Source organism: Cervus canadensis, chromosome 3 (assembly GCF_019320065.1).
Source record: "Cervus canadensis isolate Bull #8, Minnesota chromosome 3, ASM1932006v1, whole genome shotgun sequence".
Lineage (NCBI taxonomy): Eukaryota > Metazoa > Chordata > Mammalia > Artiodactyla > Cervidae > Cervus > Cervus canadensis.
Window position 1 is genome coordinate 73,698,047 of NC_057388.1, and position 19,417 is coordinate 73,717,463.

The following is a 19,417-nucleotide window of genomic DNA, read 5'->3' on the forward strand; positions in this document are numbered from 1 at the left end:
TTGAGCTTTAAAAGCCAACTTTTTCACTCTCCTCTTTCACTTTCAAGAGGCTCTTTAGTTCTTATTCACTTTCTGCCATAAGGGTGGTGTTATCTGCATATCTGAGGTTATTGATATTTCTCCCAGGATTCTTGATTCCAGCTTGTGCTTCATCTAGCCTGGCATTTCACATGATGTACTCTGCATATAAGTTAAATAAGCAGGGTGACAATATAGGTGTCAAATTAGCCTTGACATACTCCTTCCCGATTTGGAACCAGTCTACTGTTCCATGTCCAGCTCTAACTAATGCTTCTTGACGATTAGGACACAGTGATTCCTCCCAAAAGAAGAGAGCAGAAAAACAGGGAAAGCTCTTTTCACAGAAGAATGGCAGCTGATAAACATGGAAGGAATTAGATCATTGGAAAGTCACGGATTTGCAGTTCCCAAGGATAACAGATTCTGAGACGGAAACAATGGATGATAAAACAATTAAGTGACAGGTTATTGGGAAATAGAAATTTGTCCCTGTTATTAATTGTGAAGACAAATTGTACCTGTAGATGGAGACACCACTTTAACAGGCAAGTCACATAAATAAAATTAAGACATAACAATCTCAAATATCTGTATCTTAATATCTATAATAATATATAAAGATTCATACAAATTGGAAAAAGAAGCACTAAAACCTTGCCTGGGAAAGAGGTATTGGCAAAATATAGGTGAAAAGAATTAACAGAAACAGCCTCGCTGCTCCTTTGTACCTTCACTGGAAATGGATAGGATTGCATCTACCTGAGTATCAAGAAGCCCAGCAACAGAGGCTTCATTAATCCGAGGTATTTTTCCCACGAGCATCCACCTTTCCCTGTACCTGCCGTTCCCAGCCTGCAGCTTCCGGTGCTTGGTCCCAAGCTTGCTAGAAGAAGTGGAAGGGCAAAGGGCAAGAGACTTGTGCCCACCCAGCCTGTCCTTTCTTATCCAGGGAACATCTTTCCCAGAAGTCATTCTCAGAGGAGTCACTTGGTCACAACTACCTACGAAGAGTCAGCCTCCAGGATCCCTCTTCCCGTGACAAAAGAACAAAAATAGACTGGATAAAGCATAATACTTGGTACTGAATATTTGGAGGCTGGCACCCTCACAGGCTGTTAGCATGTGTTGTTACAACTTTTCTGAACATTGACTCTTTGGGGTGTCTGAGGAACCTCAATGAATCTCTAGATTCATTAGTTCTGCTTTGGGGAATGAGTTCTATGGAAATAATGTGAAATGCAGTCAATGGTTTATGTATATTGATATTCATTAATGCAATATTTCTAATAGGCACCTCTCCCCAGAATAAAAACAAAAGAATAAAATTAACTTCAATGCCCAGGAATGGTTGGATGGTTGAAAATACAGGGTTGGTTGTCAGATAGCCTACCTGTATAAGTTGGCCAAGTCACAGAAACACTTCATGTCTCATTTGTAAAATTAATATTTCCCACACAAGCACTTAAAAGTATTAAATAAATTTTTGTATTTAAAATATACCTCAAATACCACAATAAAGATTAATGCATAATATGGGGCTTCCCAGATGATTCAGTGGGTAAAGAATCTGCCTGCAATGCAGGAGACTCAGATTCGATCCCTGGGTCAGGAAGATCCCCTGAAGGAGGGCATGCCAACCCACTCCAGTATTCTTGTCTGGAGAATCCCATGGACAGAAGAGCCTCGTGGACTATAGTCCATAGAGTCACAAAGAGTTGGACACAACTGAAGTGACCAAGCATGCAGCCACACAAACACATAATATAGGGATTATCCCATATTATAACTTCCCAGTCCAATGGTTGGGACTCTGTCCTTTCACTGCCAACATCCCAGGAATTGGGGAACTACAATCCTGCAAGCCGGACAGCCAAAAAAAATTGCATAATAGATATATACTTGGAGTATTACAGAGATTATTATATAGCTGATTAAAATAACATAGAAATAGAATATTAAAAGTTGTATGTCAAGAAAATGCATGTTGTTAAACAAGAAATTGTGTTTCTAGTGTGATTTTAATTTTATAATGTATATATGCATTAAAATTACACTACAAAGCCAATGGTTATTTCATCTGGTCATTGCAGATGGGTTGTTACTTTATCCTTTGCACATGTTTTTTTTTTTCAGATTATCTATCTGGTATAATCATTTTCATATAGATCAGAGGTCAATAAACTTTCTTAAAGGGCCAGTTAGTAAATATTTTAGACTTTTCAGGTCTTACGGTCTTTGTCTCCACTACTTGGCTCTGCTGTAGAGAAAATAGCCATAGAGAACATGTAAATGATGGCTGTGACTGTGTTCTAATAAAAAACTGTACAAAAACTGGAGGCAAGTCAGCCCTAGTCTGTAGACTCTTGCTTTAGATAATGATACATACATGCTTTATTTAAAAGAAAACAAAAATTTTAAGTGGTATAGCCAAAAATTGAGAAAAGATGAATTTTCCTAGTAGTGGGTGGGGATGCAGAAGGTGAAGAAGGCTTGTGCAGTGTTTTATGGATAGGAGAGAACAGAGTCATTAGAGGGGAAGATAGAAAGGAATCCCTTGGTAGAAGAAGGAATCAAACTGATGGGGTTTTATTTGAAAAAGAGTGAGGGCAAACTATATACACATAACTTTCATCTCACTGGATTTGCCCTGAAAGCTTTTGACCCATTTCCCAGGGCATATTGAGGCAGTGGGAGGCTCCCAGGATGACTGCAAAGCCAGTTAGAGAACAACCTTGGAGCTTATCACCAAGGAGCCACGGAAACTGCCAGTACCCCAGGCCTCTACCCAGCAACCCAACACAGGGCTCAGTGACCTCCACTCAATGGCACCCTGGCACACTAGTACCTCATTCCTCTTAAATGATTCTGAGTTAACAGAAAATTTTTATTATTGAACCAAAACTCTCTGCCCACTAGTTTTTGTTCCAGACTTGGAACAAGTACCTCTGCCACCTTTCAGATTTTAAGTATTTGAAGCCATGATCATGGTCCTTTCTTTCCATCTTAGTAATCCTCAAAGCACAGTTCTCCTAGATCAGAAGTTACAAGCTAGATATTTACAGTTTTGCCTGGTTGAGCCCACTGAGTATTATAAAATCATTAGATTGAATTAGTAAAAAGAAAAATCTTAAAATTATACAATTTCTCTTAAATATCTAGCATTTTGGTTTTCTTGGAAAAATCAGATGAACTAGCAACATTGGATCACCATCCCAGTGTCAACACTAGCTTGAAGCTGACTAACGACCACCACTGTAATCAAGCAGGATCCTTTGGGGTCTTCCCTCTTATTCTCTGCTTTAGCTCTTCTCTGAAGTACTATAGAATAGATAACTATCTGATGCACATTTCCTGAGTTGTTTTGCAGATGTGAAAACCCCCCACCAAATGGAAGCTTTAGGATGGACTGGTTGGGTCCCCCTGCAGTCCAAGGGACTCTCAAGAGTCTTCTCCAACACCACAATTCAAAAGCATCAATTCTTCGGCTCTCAGCTTTCTTTATAGTCCAACTCTCATATCCATACACGACTACTGGAAAAACCACAGCCTTGACTAGATGGACCCTTGTTGGCAAAGTAATGTCTCAGCTTTTTAATATGCTGTCTAGGTTGGTCATCACTTTTCTTCCAAGGAGCAAGCATCTTTTAATTGCATGGCTGGAGTCACCATCTGCAGTGATTTTGGAGCCCAAGGGAAATCAGTCCTGAAAGTACATTGGAAGGACTGATGTTGAAGCTGAAACTCCAATACTTTGGCCATCTGATGCGAAGAGCTGACTCATTTGAAAAGATCCTGATGCTGGGAAAGATTGAAGGCAGGAGGAGAAGGGGACGACAGAGGATGAGATGGTTGGATGACATCACTGACTCAATGGACATGAGTTTGAGTAAACTCCAGAGTTGGTGATGGACAGGGAGGCCTGGCGTGCTGCAGTCCATGGGGTTGCAAAGAGTCGGACACAACTGAGCGACTGAACTGAACTGAACTGAACTATCAATAGTGCATGACAATGAGCATATAGCCCCAGGCTTCCTGGAGCCTAAGAACTGATAATGTTAACCTCTCCCACACTACCCTGTTCCATCACCATCAGCCAATCACAGAACTGTGCACAAGCTGACCGCCTACCTTGTGATCCCCTTCCCACACCCGGCTTTTAAAAATGCCTTGCAGAAACACTTTGGGGAGCATGGGGCTTTTTAGGGCATGGCCCTGCAATAAACCTGTCTCTGCTGCAAACTCCACATTTCTGTTTGTTTGGCCTCACGGTGCACTGGGCACGAGAACTTGCCCTAGCAGCCTTAGTTCCCGGTACGGTCCCCTCACCTGCCTCCAACCCTGAAACCCACACCTGCCTGGACCCCAAAGATATCCACGTTTCCTGCCCTGCGCTAAACGAACTAACAAAGGAGCTGCAGAGCACTGAGCCATGAGCCCAGAGACAGCTTCCCACCCCAGGTTTAACAACTGTGATGCTGGGAGATGGTGGTTTTGTCACATGGAATATTAGGGGGTTAAATGGGACGTGGCTGAGGTTCTTTGCCCAGCCAGCATTCTATGAATCTATAAATGGCTTAGCTAATTTTCAAATCTCACTGAGCTCATTGCCTGAAAAATGCCTGAAGTCATGAGTTGAACCTGCTAATAGCACTTTGAAAAAAAAAAATAGATTTGAAAAATAAAATATCTGGATCCCTCAAAAGCCATTTGCAAATTCATAATAAGATGAGCCAAATGTAAAAAACAAAGTCATTCACCCTCTTTTGCCTCTAAAATGAAATTTCAAAGGTGAGAATTCTAACAATGAAGAAAAAATTCCTACCCCAAAGCTTAATGTTTCTATAAAAATAGCCCATCAATGACATTATTCAGTAGAGATAAATGAACCCTGGAAAAAGAGAGGGGTCTTGATCACAGAACTACAGTGAAAGTGAGCTTGACACTTCTTCCACCCAATTCCTACCCTCCCCAATCGCTCCCATACCTAGAGATGCCAATGTGGGTTTTGTTGTCGTTGCTGTTCAGTTGCTAAGCTGAGTCTGACTTTGTCACCCCAAAGACTGTGGGCGGCTAGGCTCCTCTGTCCATGGGATTCTCCAGGCAAGAATACGGGAGCTTCCTTCTCCCAGGGATCTTCCCTACCCAGGGATTGAACCCAAGGTTCCTTCATTGGCAGGTGAATTCTTTACCCCTGAGCCACCTGGGATAGATTTATTTCTCTTGCCATAAATCCTTAACTTTATCTAGCTGAGAAGATTCATTCAATGCTTTCTCCAAGAAACTAAAAAATATGCTAGGTTAGCATGATCTATACCATTTAACCTGGAGCAAGACACAGATCCCTAGAAAGAAGGGTTTGGCCTTTGGTTTTCTTGCCTCCTCTCCCCTCTTGACCAGAATTCCACCCCATCTGAACAGTTATGGCATCACTATTTCACAGCATAAGGCAGGCAAGCAGGCTGGGGCCTGATGTCCAGGGTAGTCTGTGAATTTCAGACACTTTTTTGCACCAAGCCAGGCCATTCACTTCACCTGCTCTTGGGAGCCTCTGTGTCCTGAGCAGGTGGCAAGTCTGATTTTTTTTTTTTTAAGTGCTTCTTGCTCTAGAAGATTCTCTGGATCAGTGGAAAAAAGATTTGTGGCAAAACTTCAAGTCACGAGGAGCATGTTCCTACAGCAGAGAGTTCTCACGTAACAGACTTAGTGCCTTGACCCTAAGGTGCCTAAGATCTAGGATAGCAAAATTCGATTTTGATAAAATTAAGCTTAATTAAAGAATATCACAGTAAGTAAGTTCTGAGTCCGTGACAAGGGTGATGTCTGTTTAATGAACAGGAAGCAACACTGTAAATTTGAGGACCTCACTCTAAGAATGTGGCTATGTATCTATTCACCGTAGTAACAGTCACCAACCAACTGTAGGGTATGTAATAGATTCTCCATTAACAGTGTGAAAAATAAAATTATCACTCTTAAAGGGCACAACTTTTTCATTTTTCTCTCAAACTAGATGTTTTTCCACTGCAGGGACTTAACTCTGCTTTGTCTTTTGCACATTTTCATCTTAAGCTGTAAGCAGATTTTTGTCTGGATGGAGAAAGCTCACATGACATAAAGACTTGTCATAAAATAAAAACTCAAGAAATGTCTTCTGAGGGAATAAGTAATTGAAAATTACTTGAAAACAGTTAACAAGGATTTTAAAATATATATGCATATATTTCTATATCTTAAATATATTTCTATGTATTTGCATATAGAAATGTGCATATACATACATACAATGCATTTTTAAATTTTGGTTTGTGGTCCAACAGTCCCCTGGTCAAATTTCTTGTTAGAAGCCTGAAAGCCTCCTTAATGCTCACTATGCATATTTTTTCCTCTATTCTAGGAAAAAGACGAAAATAACGATTTGTGATCTTTACCTATTTCTCTCAAGGATGTCACATCATGATGTGAATGCATGTTTCTAAGAAAAATAAATTTTACTCGCTTGCAACAAAAGGGTGGCAAATGCTCACAAAGTTCCTGTGGCAATACCTCACCAAAAATCATGCTTGGTTGCCATTGAAAGTTCAGTAAAAAAAAAAAAAAAAAAGAAAGTTCAGTAAAGATGGAAGCAGCATCGCCAATAAGACCCCTGTTTAAATTAGGAGTGGATAACTTCATTGCCAATTATTTCTCTCATTGGAGTGGTTCTGTGACAGAGAACTCTCATTGTTTCAAGCAGACACCAGGTTTAAGCAAGATCCCCAAGAGTAGCCCACCAAGAAGTCCAGATTTGCTCAGGTATCCACATTTGCAAAATGAATGGACCACATAAGCAGAAAGAGAACCCAGTGTAGGAACATATACATGTTGTCTCCTGAGCAGTTACTGTGTTCTGTTACTGAGCACTGTTCTTGGCACCTAGGAGAATCAGCGAACAAAGCAGATAGAAATTCCTCTCCTGTGAAGTTCATCTCTCCCATCTTTCTATCAATACTTACTGTTATGATACACAGTTCATGGATGCACACATTGTACATAATGCCGCTCTAGAAGCAATAAAATACAGACTGGGCTTCCCTGATGGCTCAGTGGTGAAGAATCTGCTGCCAATGTAGGAGGTACCTGGTTTGATTCCTGATCTGGGAGGATCCCACATGCCTTGGAGCAGCTAAACAACTACTGAGCCTGCGCTCTGGATCCCGGGAGTCACAACTACAAGACTACTTGCCACAACTACTGAAGTCTGAGTGCTCTAGAGCCTATGCCTCCCAACAAGAAAAACTACTGCAATGAGAACCCTGCTCACTGCAACTAGAGAAAAGTCCTTGAAGCAAGGAAGACCCAGCACAGCCAGAAATAAATAAATAAAATTATAAAAATAAATAAAATACAGACCTACTCACATCATTCATTTAACACTCAGTATGGCACCTCCAGTGGCCAATACTGGAAAAAATGTCAAAATAAGGATACAAAAATAAGGGTGACACAGTCCTTAACCTTGAAGGGTCATCTTTTAGCGGGGAGGCTGAAAGGTAGGAGCATTAGTAACACACATACGATGATGCTCATTACACAGAAGCTCAGTGGGGGAGAGTCATATCTATCGGGAAATGGAGTGATGGCTTCTGTTACAAGCTGAGATTTAGGATAGATCTTAAAAATGGGCAGATTTATAGAAGGGTAGAGAATCTAAGAGTAGAAAAAGTATGTATGGAAAAAGTACATAATTATAGGAAAGCACAGAGCATGTTTGGAGAAATGGGGGGAAAAATGGGGGACAGACATTCGTCTGTCCTGAGGTCAGGGGGTATATATCAGGCATAGAGCAGGCCACAGCCCATAGACCAATGAGGCCAGCCTGGGTAGCTGGCTCTTTGTTGCACAGAATTTGGCAGTTCACAGGATGTTGAACACAGGAGTGACAGGCTCACACTGAAGATGACAAAGTCATGTGGCCCAGAGAAGACAGAGACAGGAGGGCAGAGAGCAGTTTTATAAAGTCCTGGCAACAACAGAACAACGCAGAAGGGACCTTGTGAACAACACAGATTCAACAATAACTCAGTGACCTGCAGCTGCTTGTTCTGGACGCTGAGGAGGAAGCAAAGACAAGCTGGAGCTCGGTCAGAGAGTGCCAGCCAGGATAAATGACACAGAGACCCCATACCAACCAAATGCCCAGCAACCCCCACCTTGAAGAGTGGGGAAAACAGTTAGGGAAAAGAAAAGGAGTGTTCTCAGAGGATCCAGACACCTAAAAATACCATCCAAACTCCAACCCAGCAGATCATAAAGAGATTTGCATCCTATAAAGAGAGTCCACTATGTTCTAGGCATGGTTCCAGACACTGGCAAAGAGATGGGTCCTTGGTCTAAGTTCATAAGTTAGAAGGGAAGATGGACAGTAGACACATAAGTTAAAAAAACATGTACAACAAAGCAGGTGGTCCTAAGGGGTGTAAGAATAGAGGGCAAGTTGATGGAAGAGAGCACAGTGTAAACAGATGGTCAGGGAAAGCCTTTTGGAAAGTTTGCTGTTTCGTTAACACAGGGGGCAAGCTCAGGGAACTGGCAGACATCTCCCAGGTTGAAGGAACAGCATGAGAGATGAGAATGTATCCCACGCATTCTAGGAAGAACGAGGAGATTGGGGACTGGGACCCGGTGTGCAGGACAAGGAGAGAGTGAGGCAGGAGCTGGAGGTCCAGTTATGTAGCACCATGGAGGCCAAGAGGTAAAAGTGAATGTCACTCAGTCGTGTCTGACTCTGCAACCCCATGGACTATACATACAGTCCATGGAATTCTCAAGCCCAGAATACTGGAGTGGGTAGCCTTTCCCTCCTCTGGGGGATCTTCCCAACCCAGGGATTGAACCCAGGTCTCCCGCATTGCAGGTGGATTCTTTACCAGCTGAGCCACAAGGGAAGCCCAAGAATACTGGAGTGGGTAGCCTATCCTCCTCCAGCAGATATTCCTGACCCAGGAATTGAACCTGTGTCTCCTGCATTGCAGTCAGATTCTTTACCAATGGAGCTATCAGGGAAGCTAAGAAAGGGGTCTGAATTTCATTGCAAGCAGAGTGGAACCATTGAGGGATTGTAGGCAAAGAAATACAGTAAGTCCCCTACATACAATTGAGATCCACTCCAAGAGTGCATCTGTAAGTCCAACAAGTTTAGCCTGGGCACTCAATTAACACAACTGGCTGTATGGGACATCACTGCTGCACGTCCATCACTGCTGCTTTTATGCTTGCTGCCGGACATCCTGAGCTTGAAATAAAGATACGGTACTCTATAAGGTACTGTACAGCGAAGTACACAAAAGCACAACCGTTGTAGAGGACGCATGCATGTGACAGTGTGTGCCCGACACGTCAACTAACTTATGTAACTGAACATGGGAAAACATGTTTCTCATATTTGAAGGTATGCAACTTGAAGGTTCACGTGCAGGGGACTTACTGAAACAGGATTTGTGATTGCTGTGTGTTGTGCTTATGCTACATGCCAGCACCTAAAACAATGCCTGACACCTAGCAGATATTTCGTCAGTATCATTTGGACTGCTGTAAAAGAAGAGATTTGGACAAGAAATGCAGGAAACTGGTTAGTGGTCAAGTGCAAAAGGCAAGTGATCATGGTAGATTAGATAGGAGTGGTGGTGCTGGATGAGGCACGTGAAGCAAAGGAAGAGTGACTTGCTGAAAGCTAGACTGGAGTCAGAGAGAGAGAGAGAAATCGGGGACTCAAAGGCATCTGGCCTGAGCAACTGGAAAGACAGTTGTCTCTTACAGAGATCACTCCCAGGGCGGGGAGGTTGTAAGCAGGTTTGGGGCGTGAAAATCCAGAGTTGTGTTTTACTTTAACTTTAGTGTGGCATTCAAGGGGTGGTGCTGCTGGTGGCATATGTAAGTCTGGCATTCTGGGAATGAGTCAGGACTGGGGAAATAAACTTGAGATCATCAGCAAGAAGGCAGTATTGAGACTGAAGGAAGGAATACATAGGTAAGAACAGACCTGACAGCCAGGACCTTCCTGGAGAATTCCATCATGTAGGGGTCAAAAATCAGTACATCAGCAGGGATAAAAGCTCAGGGGCCATCAAGAGAGCCTAAGAAAGCAGACCCGAGGAGACAGTAAAAAAAAAAAAAAAAAAAAAAAAAAAACTACCAGGAGAATCCAGCATCCTAGAAGCCAGGGGCGTGAGAAAGAGGGAATGGCCCTGAGTGTGAGATGTTGTTGGGAGACCAGAACACTGGGATGGAGAACTGACCACATAGGAGTACAGGGCAAAGAGCACCGGTGATCATCATGGGAAGAGTAGAAGGAAGGGGACAGAAGCCTGGATGGGATGCTGTCGAGAGAGGCCAAGAGAGAGTTGAGGCCAGGGCACCAGAGAGCCTCAAAGGAACTGACAGTGCTCTGGTCTCATGCTGCATGGCAGGTATTTGTTTTTGATTCATAATCTACATATGTGCTAAACGTGTCATCTGTCTGAATCAAATATTACAAATTAAAATATGTCTTTACAGGCTAAGAAAGAGAGAGTGAAGAAACCCAGTGTAGAAAACTTTTTCAAGCTGTGTTATAGAAGAGGAAAGAGACCATCCATGGTGGGGAGAATGGAGTCAGGAAGGATCTGTAAAATGTGATATGGCAACAGCGCACTTGTGTGCCAACTGCGTCTGTAACCATCGTCCCCTCTACCTGCAGGTGCTGTGTCTGGCTGTGGACAGAGGCGGCACCGAGGGGTGGGGTAAGGGGAGAAAATGCCAGCAAAAGCCTCAACTTTTTTTTTCTCAACTTTGAAAAACTCACTTCCACAAAAATGTGATTGGAATAGAAGGGGAAATTTGTTTGTTAAGTAGTTTTAAGTTCTAATGGCAAAGGGGGATTTCCCTGGTGGTCCAGTGGCTAAGACTCTGCGCTCCCAAAGCAAGGGGCCCAGGTTCAAACCCAGGTTGGAGAACTAGATCCCACAAGCAGCATCTGGGTCTGCGTGTCACAACTAAAGATCCCATGTGCCGCAATGAAAATCAAAGATCCCACGGCAACTAAGACCTGGCGCAGCCAAATAAATAAATATAAATATTTTAAAAAGTTTTGATGGCAAAGGGCATTAGGGATAACAGTAAGGAAAAAGAAAAGTCCTTTTAAGGATAAAAACCTATTGATTGTGTCCTGCAGTTTTTTGGCTGATCAGTGGATTACAGGAAGGAAGATGACAAATGGCTGGTGGGTACATTAGCTCTGGCCCTGACAGTAAGCAAGCCAGGTCTAATGTATCTCCCCATGGTTTTTCCCTTTAACCTGAATCTCTGAGTTCCAATATGTAGGACTGAGATTTCTGTTTCTGAAAATGCTGTGACTTAAACCCCCGAAAGCAAAAGCAGGAAATGTTTGTGCAAGTTAAATGGGTGTCAATTTAAGGACAAAGTGATTGAATTACAATCCCTGGCCGTGGATGTGAATTTTGGTCTTTTTTTTTTCTTTCACACTCATGATATTTCCCTGACATCTGTGCAATACAAATAGATCTAGAAAGTGTGAAAGGGAAAATCTGCTCTACTAAATATATAAAAGGGACCCCACATGAAGTCTCCATGATAGCATTCGTCATCACAGGCCCAGATGGCATCCTTTCCCAGATCTCCCCACCTTCCCCCACCCCAAATATCAGTTTAAGTTCCATCCACTAATTTTGCCCCAAAATACTGCAGTGCAATGGATGCCTGGTAACACCAGGAGAGCCCATGTGTACCAGGAACTCTCATTTTTCAGTCCTCTGTGTGCATCAAACTTGGGGCCAATAAATCAGGAGAAGCATCCTATGAGCAGCACACATCACTTATTGCCATGGAATCCAGATGCTTTCTCCAGGGACCTGGGAGCTCAGTGGTCCCTGTGACATCTTGCCAATGAGTGATGACATTACTGTCATCCCACACTGGCTACTTATCATTTTCCCTACAGTTCTCAAGTCACAGAACATGACAGCCACTTACCAATACCCACACATCCAAACATTATGGGATGAGATATATATTGGTTTGGCCAAAAAGTTTGTTTCGGTTTTCCCATACCATCTTGCAGGAAAACCCAAACAAACTTTTTGGCCAAACCAATAAATTTCCTATCTAGGACTTGGTTTCTTCAAGTATTTAAGGAGGCTTTAAGACACAAATGTCAGTGGTCAGAAAGTCTGTGAGACATAAATGTGCACCATAAGCAAAATCAGCAGGTGAGCTGGTTTGCCTCTATCCATCTTTGCATCTTCACTTGAGAAGCAATGCTCATGAAAAAAGAAGAGGCTGAGACGAGGAGGAAAGTTATGAGGCTCTGACACCTGTATTTGGTGGGGGAGAGTGGGAGTGGGTGGGCAGTGCTACTACAGGCATGTTTTATGGATGTGACAGGAGGTCAGTGTAGTTGAAAAGAAGAGGCAAAAACAAACAAAAGAGCAAAATGAGAAGCAGACAGAAATGGAAAGGTACATTGTTATGAATCTTAGGAAATACTTTTGAGTGTAAGAGTTACTCAATGACCAAACTTAAAAATGCTTCATAGTAGCTCTTGGAACCTTTGACCATTAAACCCTAAAACTCTAAACATCTGACCCACTGCCCTCCTCACTGAGATCAGAAACTGCCACAAACTTTTCCCTTCAATATAATAAATTCAGTTTTACAAATAAGAAAGAATTACTGTATTTATAGAGAACAGTGTTAACAGAGGACTTAAAGGGATTATTAGATAACCCAGAGACTGACCCACATGGCCCTAAGTATTTCTACTCTCTGTATTGTGAAGTTAAATTCTCATTAATAATTTTCACCCTTCAACTGGTAAAATCGCATAAACCAAGAAAAACAATCACAGAATCATGCCGTTAATCCTTTGGGATTACTTGCTTCAACTCCCTCCTTTTAAGGAAGATGAAACTTAACCTCAGAGAGGAAAAATGATTTGATAAACACCCCCCTGAACATTTCACACCATGTTCTCTAAAAGTCCATGAACAGCAAACATACCCAGGACAGGACTATAGAAATGGTACGTGGGCACTGAAATTCTGGATTTCCTAACCATAAACTGTGCTGTTTTCCAGGACGGACAGGAAGGAAATGATGGGAGAGAAGCAGGGGTCTCTCTGTTGGGAGATCCCATCAGGGTGGGAGGGGCAGGAAAGAGGGTTATCTGTGGGCTAACTGCTGGCTTGTTTCAGAAGCTCAGCTGATGGTGGTTAAAACTGATTTGAACAATGGGTCTGGTCAGTGGTTTTCCCTGGATGAGTCTGTCATCCTACAAGCTCTGGGTGGTGAGACCAAGAAGTGGAGAGAAGGAGGGCTGAGGCTGCTCCCCTTTCTAAGTGCAGGTAAGGGCACACAGAGTGCTTCTATTGGACATGTTTGCTTCTAAGGCCACAGCTAGGACAGGGCAGTGATCACCTCGATTTTGTCAACATGGACAATCCAGGTCATCCAAGTGAAAAATAAAGAACCCAAACCTGCAGGATCTGAACTTGCAGTCTACATGGGTGGGGCTGGAGCCTCTCTCTGCCTGGATTTGAGTCCCAGCTCACTGGTTCCCTTTAGCGTCTTACATAATCTCTCTGATTTGCCTATCTGACTCACGAAGGGAAGGATTCCCACCTACCTCCTGCCTAAACAAGTAGAGGGCTTTTTTTTCTGACCTGAGGTCCACAGTCAATATTCCTGAGAACACACCATGTTCAGGGCAAAGTTTGAGGTGTTAGAGAGATGAGACAAAAGAAGCTAACAATGCCCTTGTCCTCAAGGAGCTCTCACCAGGAGTGAGACCAGGGGACTGCGCCCATTCACAGCTCATGTAACTGCAATATGATAAGTGCTGCCTTAGCGGCATGGACAAAAAGGCTGTGGGAAAACAAGACAGGCAGTGATTCATTATGCTTGGCAGGTATTGTTATTCCAGGATGTTATTTTGATTGTAACTTTAAAAAAAAAAGCACACTACTGGGGAAAATTGTGTGGATCAGCATAAATCGATAAACAAATATCCCAACTATCCCTAAACTGTAAAAATTACTATAAGAACTTGAAAACACTTTGCTTGCCTGTTTAGAATAATTGTTGCCTTATTTTTATAACAGGCAACAGTCCTAGCAAGTTTTATGAGCAATACCAAATACGATCGGAGAAAGTGGCAGGCTACTAACAACTGCTACCTAGAATTAAACAGTTATCCTGAGTCTTTCATTAAGAGCAAACAAACAAAATCAATCATTGGAAATCAGCTACAAAAGAGAGGGCGGGAATTGCTAATTAAGCCACAACAAGGAGAAAAATCTGTTATCCAGTTAATCCAACATTCTTCTCTATCCCCCACCCCTATTAAATCTCTTGATATAGTGGAAAGAAAATGACCTGTTTGAGTTGTTGGCTAATTTCTTTTATGGGAAATATGCAGATGCTGGGGTTAAAAACAATATAGGTGTAAAAATAAACCATAAATTCTATCATCAATCTCTGATTTGTGCATATGGTTTGGGGCTATAATTAGCCTTGCTAAATTTAGTAACTTTTCTTACTTCTCCACCATTATCACACAACACTGGAACTGGATAGGACAGAAATCAGCTAGTCCAACTTACACTACAGGTAAGGAAGGAGATGCCTGAGACTTGCCTTCCCGTGGTCACATCTGGCCTTTTAGCATTTCCCATAATAGCAGTAATACTGAAGCAAGTACCATAGAAGGTAAATCTTAAAGCAGTCTTTGAAAACACCCCTCTTTCAAAGCCAGAAGTGTGAGAGGAACCAGGTGATGCTACGTACACACATCGCAGCAGCTGCAGTCCCTCAACACTGATGCGGTGATAGGCTGTTTCAGCTCAGAATGTGGTCTCCTTATCCAGTCAATAACGTCACAATCTGAACAAACTTAGGCAATTCGCCTTTATGCAATAACTACCCCAGACAAAAACAACAGTCATTCCACAGAGCTGCCAACTTGTACTAGCCTGGGATCCCAGAATTAAGTCAGAAGACAGTTTATTAAGCATAACACTCTGAAGTCCAATATGCCTGAAGGTAGGTCTAGGAATTAAAACAGTGCTATATTGTCCCAATGGCACACTCCGGCAGAGGTAGCAAGCAGAGGAAGGGGGCAACAGGGAATTCTACACATTCTATTTCTCTACCAAACAGGCACACACACCATACCAGGGTAGACATGTGGGCTCTAATCCCTTCTTAGTGGAAAACACACATTTTCAAAATGAATCCCCGATCTAGAACGAATTACCGTAATAGCCACAGCCGGAGCGAGTCCGCTGAGGAGAAACGCAGATCTGGCCACCTGCTTTGAGACGCCTTGGACCACGACACTGCCAGGGTCTTTAAAGGCTGGCCTTTTCGGGTAGGGCATCTGCCCTCCTAAATCGCCTCAAGATTCCAGGAAAAGAGAGAAGATGCCTCTCTTAGTCTTTGAACTATGCTGCTCTTCCTGTATCCATTTCTGCTGAACACAGTCTTATCTTTTCAAAGAGAAAAAAAGATAAAAACAAGAGGAGAATTGCACCACTGCAGATCCCAAGAGAAGTAAGCACAAAACTACAGCAACGTCAAATAATGTCTTCAGCAACTAGGAAAATCCCCACATGCTGTCTGGTGTCAGCCCAATGCAGACTGGGGCGCGCTGTGCCCGGAATCACAGGAAGCCGGGCAGCTCTGCAGCCTGTGTCCCTGCCAGCTCCCCCCACGCGCTGAAATTCGCCAGGAAGAACTTATGATGCCCAGCTTCTGTATGCAAGACAGGCAGGCAGACCACGCACCCAACACACCGCGACTCGGCCGAGGGGCCGCGACATCAAAGAGGCAGGGCCATCAGAAGGCACGGGAGGAACGGGGGTTTGAGCCCTCGGATTTTGCTGCATTGTCACGAACCAGGAATGTAGGGGTAGGAGCAACTGCACCTCCAGCCAGAAATGGACCGGACGCGTTTTTCCCCGGCGGCGCCCTCCCCTCCCGTGCGCAGGTCGCAATACGGTAGGCGACATGACGGGCTGCTCCCGCTAAAACTCGGGTGGCAGGCCCGGCAAAGCAGCCTGGGACAGGGAGTCGCTGAAGCAGCACCCACATCGCGCATCCTCCCCGCCTGCCACCACCCAGGGGAGCAAGGGCCGCACCTGCCACGCTCCCCCTGAGCGAGCACGAGCAAGCGCTTGCGGGGCTGCAGGCGCTCGCTGGCTAACCCTGGGCATTGCTTGGGACACAATTGTCTAAAGGGAGCCCGAGGCAAACCCAAATCCCGAGCTCTAGTTCACAAGGGGTGGGTGTGGGCTGGTAACGGGGATTACGTAGGTCTCTCCGCCCCCTCCCCTGATACCTCCTCACCACTGGGAGGGCGCCAGGGGCCGGGGGAGGCGCCACGAACCCGCCTGGGGGCTTCTTTGTTTCTCTCTGTGCCCGGCAGGAGGGCCCGGTGTGCCAGTTGTACCCAAACCGGGGTCGCCACCCGGGGATGCCTGCCCGGCCCGGGTGGCGCCGCGCCCCAGGCTGACAATTGAACCTCGCGGGAGAAGCAAGAGGGTGGGGAGGAGGGTGGATCCCGGACCCTGGGGAGGGAGGGCGCTGACGGGGCCTCCGGAGCGACGGGGAAGCCACCCAGAGGAGGGCGGGGGAAGGGGCGGTAGGCAGAGTCCCCGCCCGGAGCCCGCTTACCTTGGCAGCTCCGGCCTGGGCACAGATCATGCTCCCATCCGCGCGCAGGTTAGAGACGGGGGGCGCACGTGCCCTGCATGGTGCGCCGGCCGCCGGGGACCTGCCGGGGGGGTGACCGCGGCACCCACCTGCTCTCGTAACGCTCCGGGTGCCGGGGGAGAGCGGCGGCCACGGCCGCGGCGGACGGGCGCGTGCGATTTGATGAGTGTGTGCGCTAGGAGAGGGCCCGCTGGGTCAGAGACGCACTGTATTCCTGCTCCAACAACCGCGCCTCATGCGCGGTAACGCAGCGCACTTCATCGCTTTATCCTCCCGCCCGCATCCCCTCCCTCCCTGCCTGCTCCTCTGTGGGTACCAGACTCCGTAACCAACCACAAGCCGGGCTTGCTCTCATTAACGCTGCCCCGCCCTGCAGCCTCCGCGCACCCCTCTCCCCCGCCCCTGCCGTAAATATATATTGATTCTTGTTACCGCCGGCCCCATCCTTCCACCACTCGGCACGCGCACTGGGCATATCCAGCCCCAACACCAGCCCTTTTGTGTGTGTGCAAACAGTGCGTTCAGAAAGGTGCCCCAGCGGGTACCCTATGACAGGTGTTCTTGGCCTCGTTCTTACACACTTTCCTGTTGTGTATCATTGTGAGCACTCACACCTCTCTGGGCACCTTCTTGTATCTGCACCCTAAACACACAAAACAAATATGGTAATTACAAATGCAAAGGATGAAAATAGCCCTCTTCCCGGGAAAATCTATTGTTGGGCAAGACTAGCTTTCAAACTGGGTTTTACATCGAACTGCACGCAGTCAGAATGCTGAACTAGAAGGACATAATCTCCAGACTCTGACTTTCTGAACCAACTGCATTCTTCACAAAGCTTTTTTATTTCTCCCATTCCCAGCCCAGCATCGTTTATATTAGATGTTGTTCACATCCTGAGAAGTTATCTTCTTTCTTTTCTTCCTGTAAACTGAATGCAATCTTCCCTAAACTAAACAAAAGGCAGGCCCTGACTCCAGACTCCTGACTGAACACCAGAGGACAGAGTTCCAAGTCCCAGACTGTGTGATGGGCTGCTTCTCACTGACTAAACTCTTGGTTTTGAGTTCTCTCTCACAGCCAGAACTTTCCAGAATTGGAAGCCTTGGAAGATAATGAAGGCATCTTCACCAGCTGTCCCCCCTTCTCCAAGGAGACATGCACATTGTTATCAGGACTTGACTTTCCTCATTCCCCTGGGGATGTGGGTGCCTCCCCCTTCCCTGACAGACAGCCCCTCTCTTTGCCTGTTGCCCTTAGATCTCCCAATCAGATGAGATAAAAGCTGATCACTTTTCAAATCTCAGCTGAGATCCATGCAGAAAGCTGGGCACACCTTTCCCCAAAAGACTTTTACAGTTCAATTATTACCAACTCCTAGGTGAAGAAAACCCTCCAAGAACAAACTAATGCAGGCTGCAGCAGTAAACAGCAATATCAACCAACTGTGTGATGTTTCCAACCAGGGGCTTACATAAAAGCTAGAACTCTGCACAAACCAGCACCCACGATTTCTAAATCAGCACAGGATCACCAAACCACAATAAAGGATAATCCCTTTAATTAATAAAACAGTCAATATTTCATAATAACCATAAAGCAAAAGTAACCTTTAAAAATTATATAATTTTTTTTTAAAGAAGAGAGAACCAATGACAAGATTTTGGAGAAAACCAGTAAACCATTCTTCTCAAATTAAAAAAAGGATAAAAATAAAAATAAAAAAAGGATAATTCTTTGCCTCCACTAATTGCCAGGATGTTCACCTCATTGTTTTCAGTGATGAAGCATCAACTTGGCTCAGAGATCCTTCTCTCTGTTCTCTCTGTCAAGGAGATAAATTGACAAGTCAACATCTCTCATAAAAGTTATTGATGCAACAATCCTGAGATGTGCTTTATTTTCCTCTGAAGAGTTTCTTTTCTTATACTGAAGGCAAAACTACACAAAGTTTCCCATTTTCACATGTTGAATAGATAAAGTCCTTGTCAAGCACCTTCTACATGCCAAGTGCAGTGGCAGCATACACACTCTTGTATTTTGTTCTGTTTATCTCTCATTTCACATGATCTCATTTATTTCTCATGGTCTGGGAATAGCATCATCTTACATTACAGAAGTGAAAAACAAGGCTACATAGGGCTCTATAATTTCCTTATCATCTCACTTCCCCAAGAAAACCTCAAATCTAAAGTAAACTGACATCAGCTACCCTCATCTTAAAGTGAGGCATATTTGGTAGAGAAACCTCAAGACCTGCCACAGATTTTAAAATCATCCATTTATTAGTCACATTTACCAAGCCTCTAATACATTCCAAAAACTGTTAAAATACAATAATAATGTCACAATCCCAATGTCCCCAACAATACTAATCTTACATAATGGCGTAAGATGATGTGGGTATTTGGAGAAGTATATACATACACTGTGTACTATCATGATGCTAGTGCAACCTTGTGTTTCCATCTTTTGTAACTCAGGGTCTGGCAGGATGCAGGGAGGGGCTGGCATGCCTGCCCATCTCAGGCTACATGCAGGGAAAGACAAGCAAACAGAGCAAATGGTGCCTACAATGCTGAGGAAGCTATGACTTGGGGTGACCAGGGGCTTCACCTTAGGGAACAGACCTACATCATGTCAGAAATAAAAA

The 19,417-nt window shown here is 44.4% G+C and overlaps 1 protein-coding gene across 2 annotated transcripts in view; it reads right to left on the reverse strand.

The window, feature by feature from the left end:
• HECW1 (HECT, C2 and WW domain containing E3 ubiquitin protein ligase 1) overlaps window positions 1-16,761 on the reverse strand; it is a 443,461-nt gene extending 426,700 nt beyond the window's left edge. The window contains exon 1 of one of the 2 annotated variants that reach the window (XM_043463510.1): window positions 16,726-16,761. In XM_043463510.1, the coding sequence (XP_043319445.1) occupies window positions 16,726-16,755 (30 nt within the window). In that variant the 5' untranslated portion in view covers window positions 16,756-16,761. Of the gene's footprint in view, window positions 1-15,307; window positions 15,353-16,725 lie in introns of those variants that run through there. The other variant, XM_043463512.1, reaches the window with a different exon arrangement.
• Between the last annotated feature and the right edge of the window lie 2,656 nt (window positions 16,762-19,417).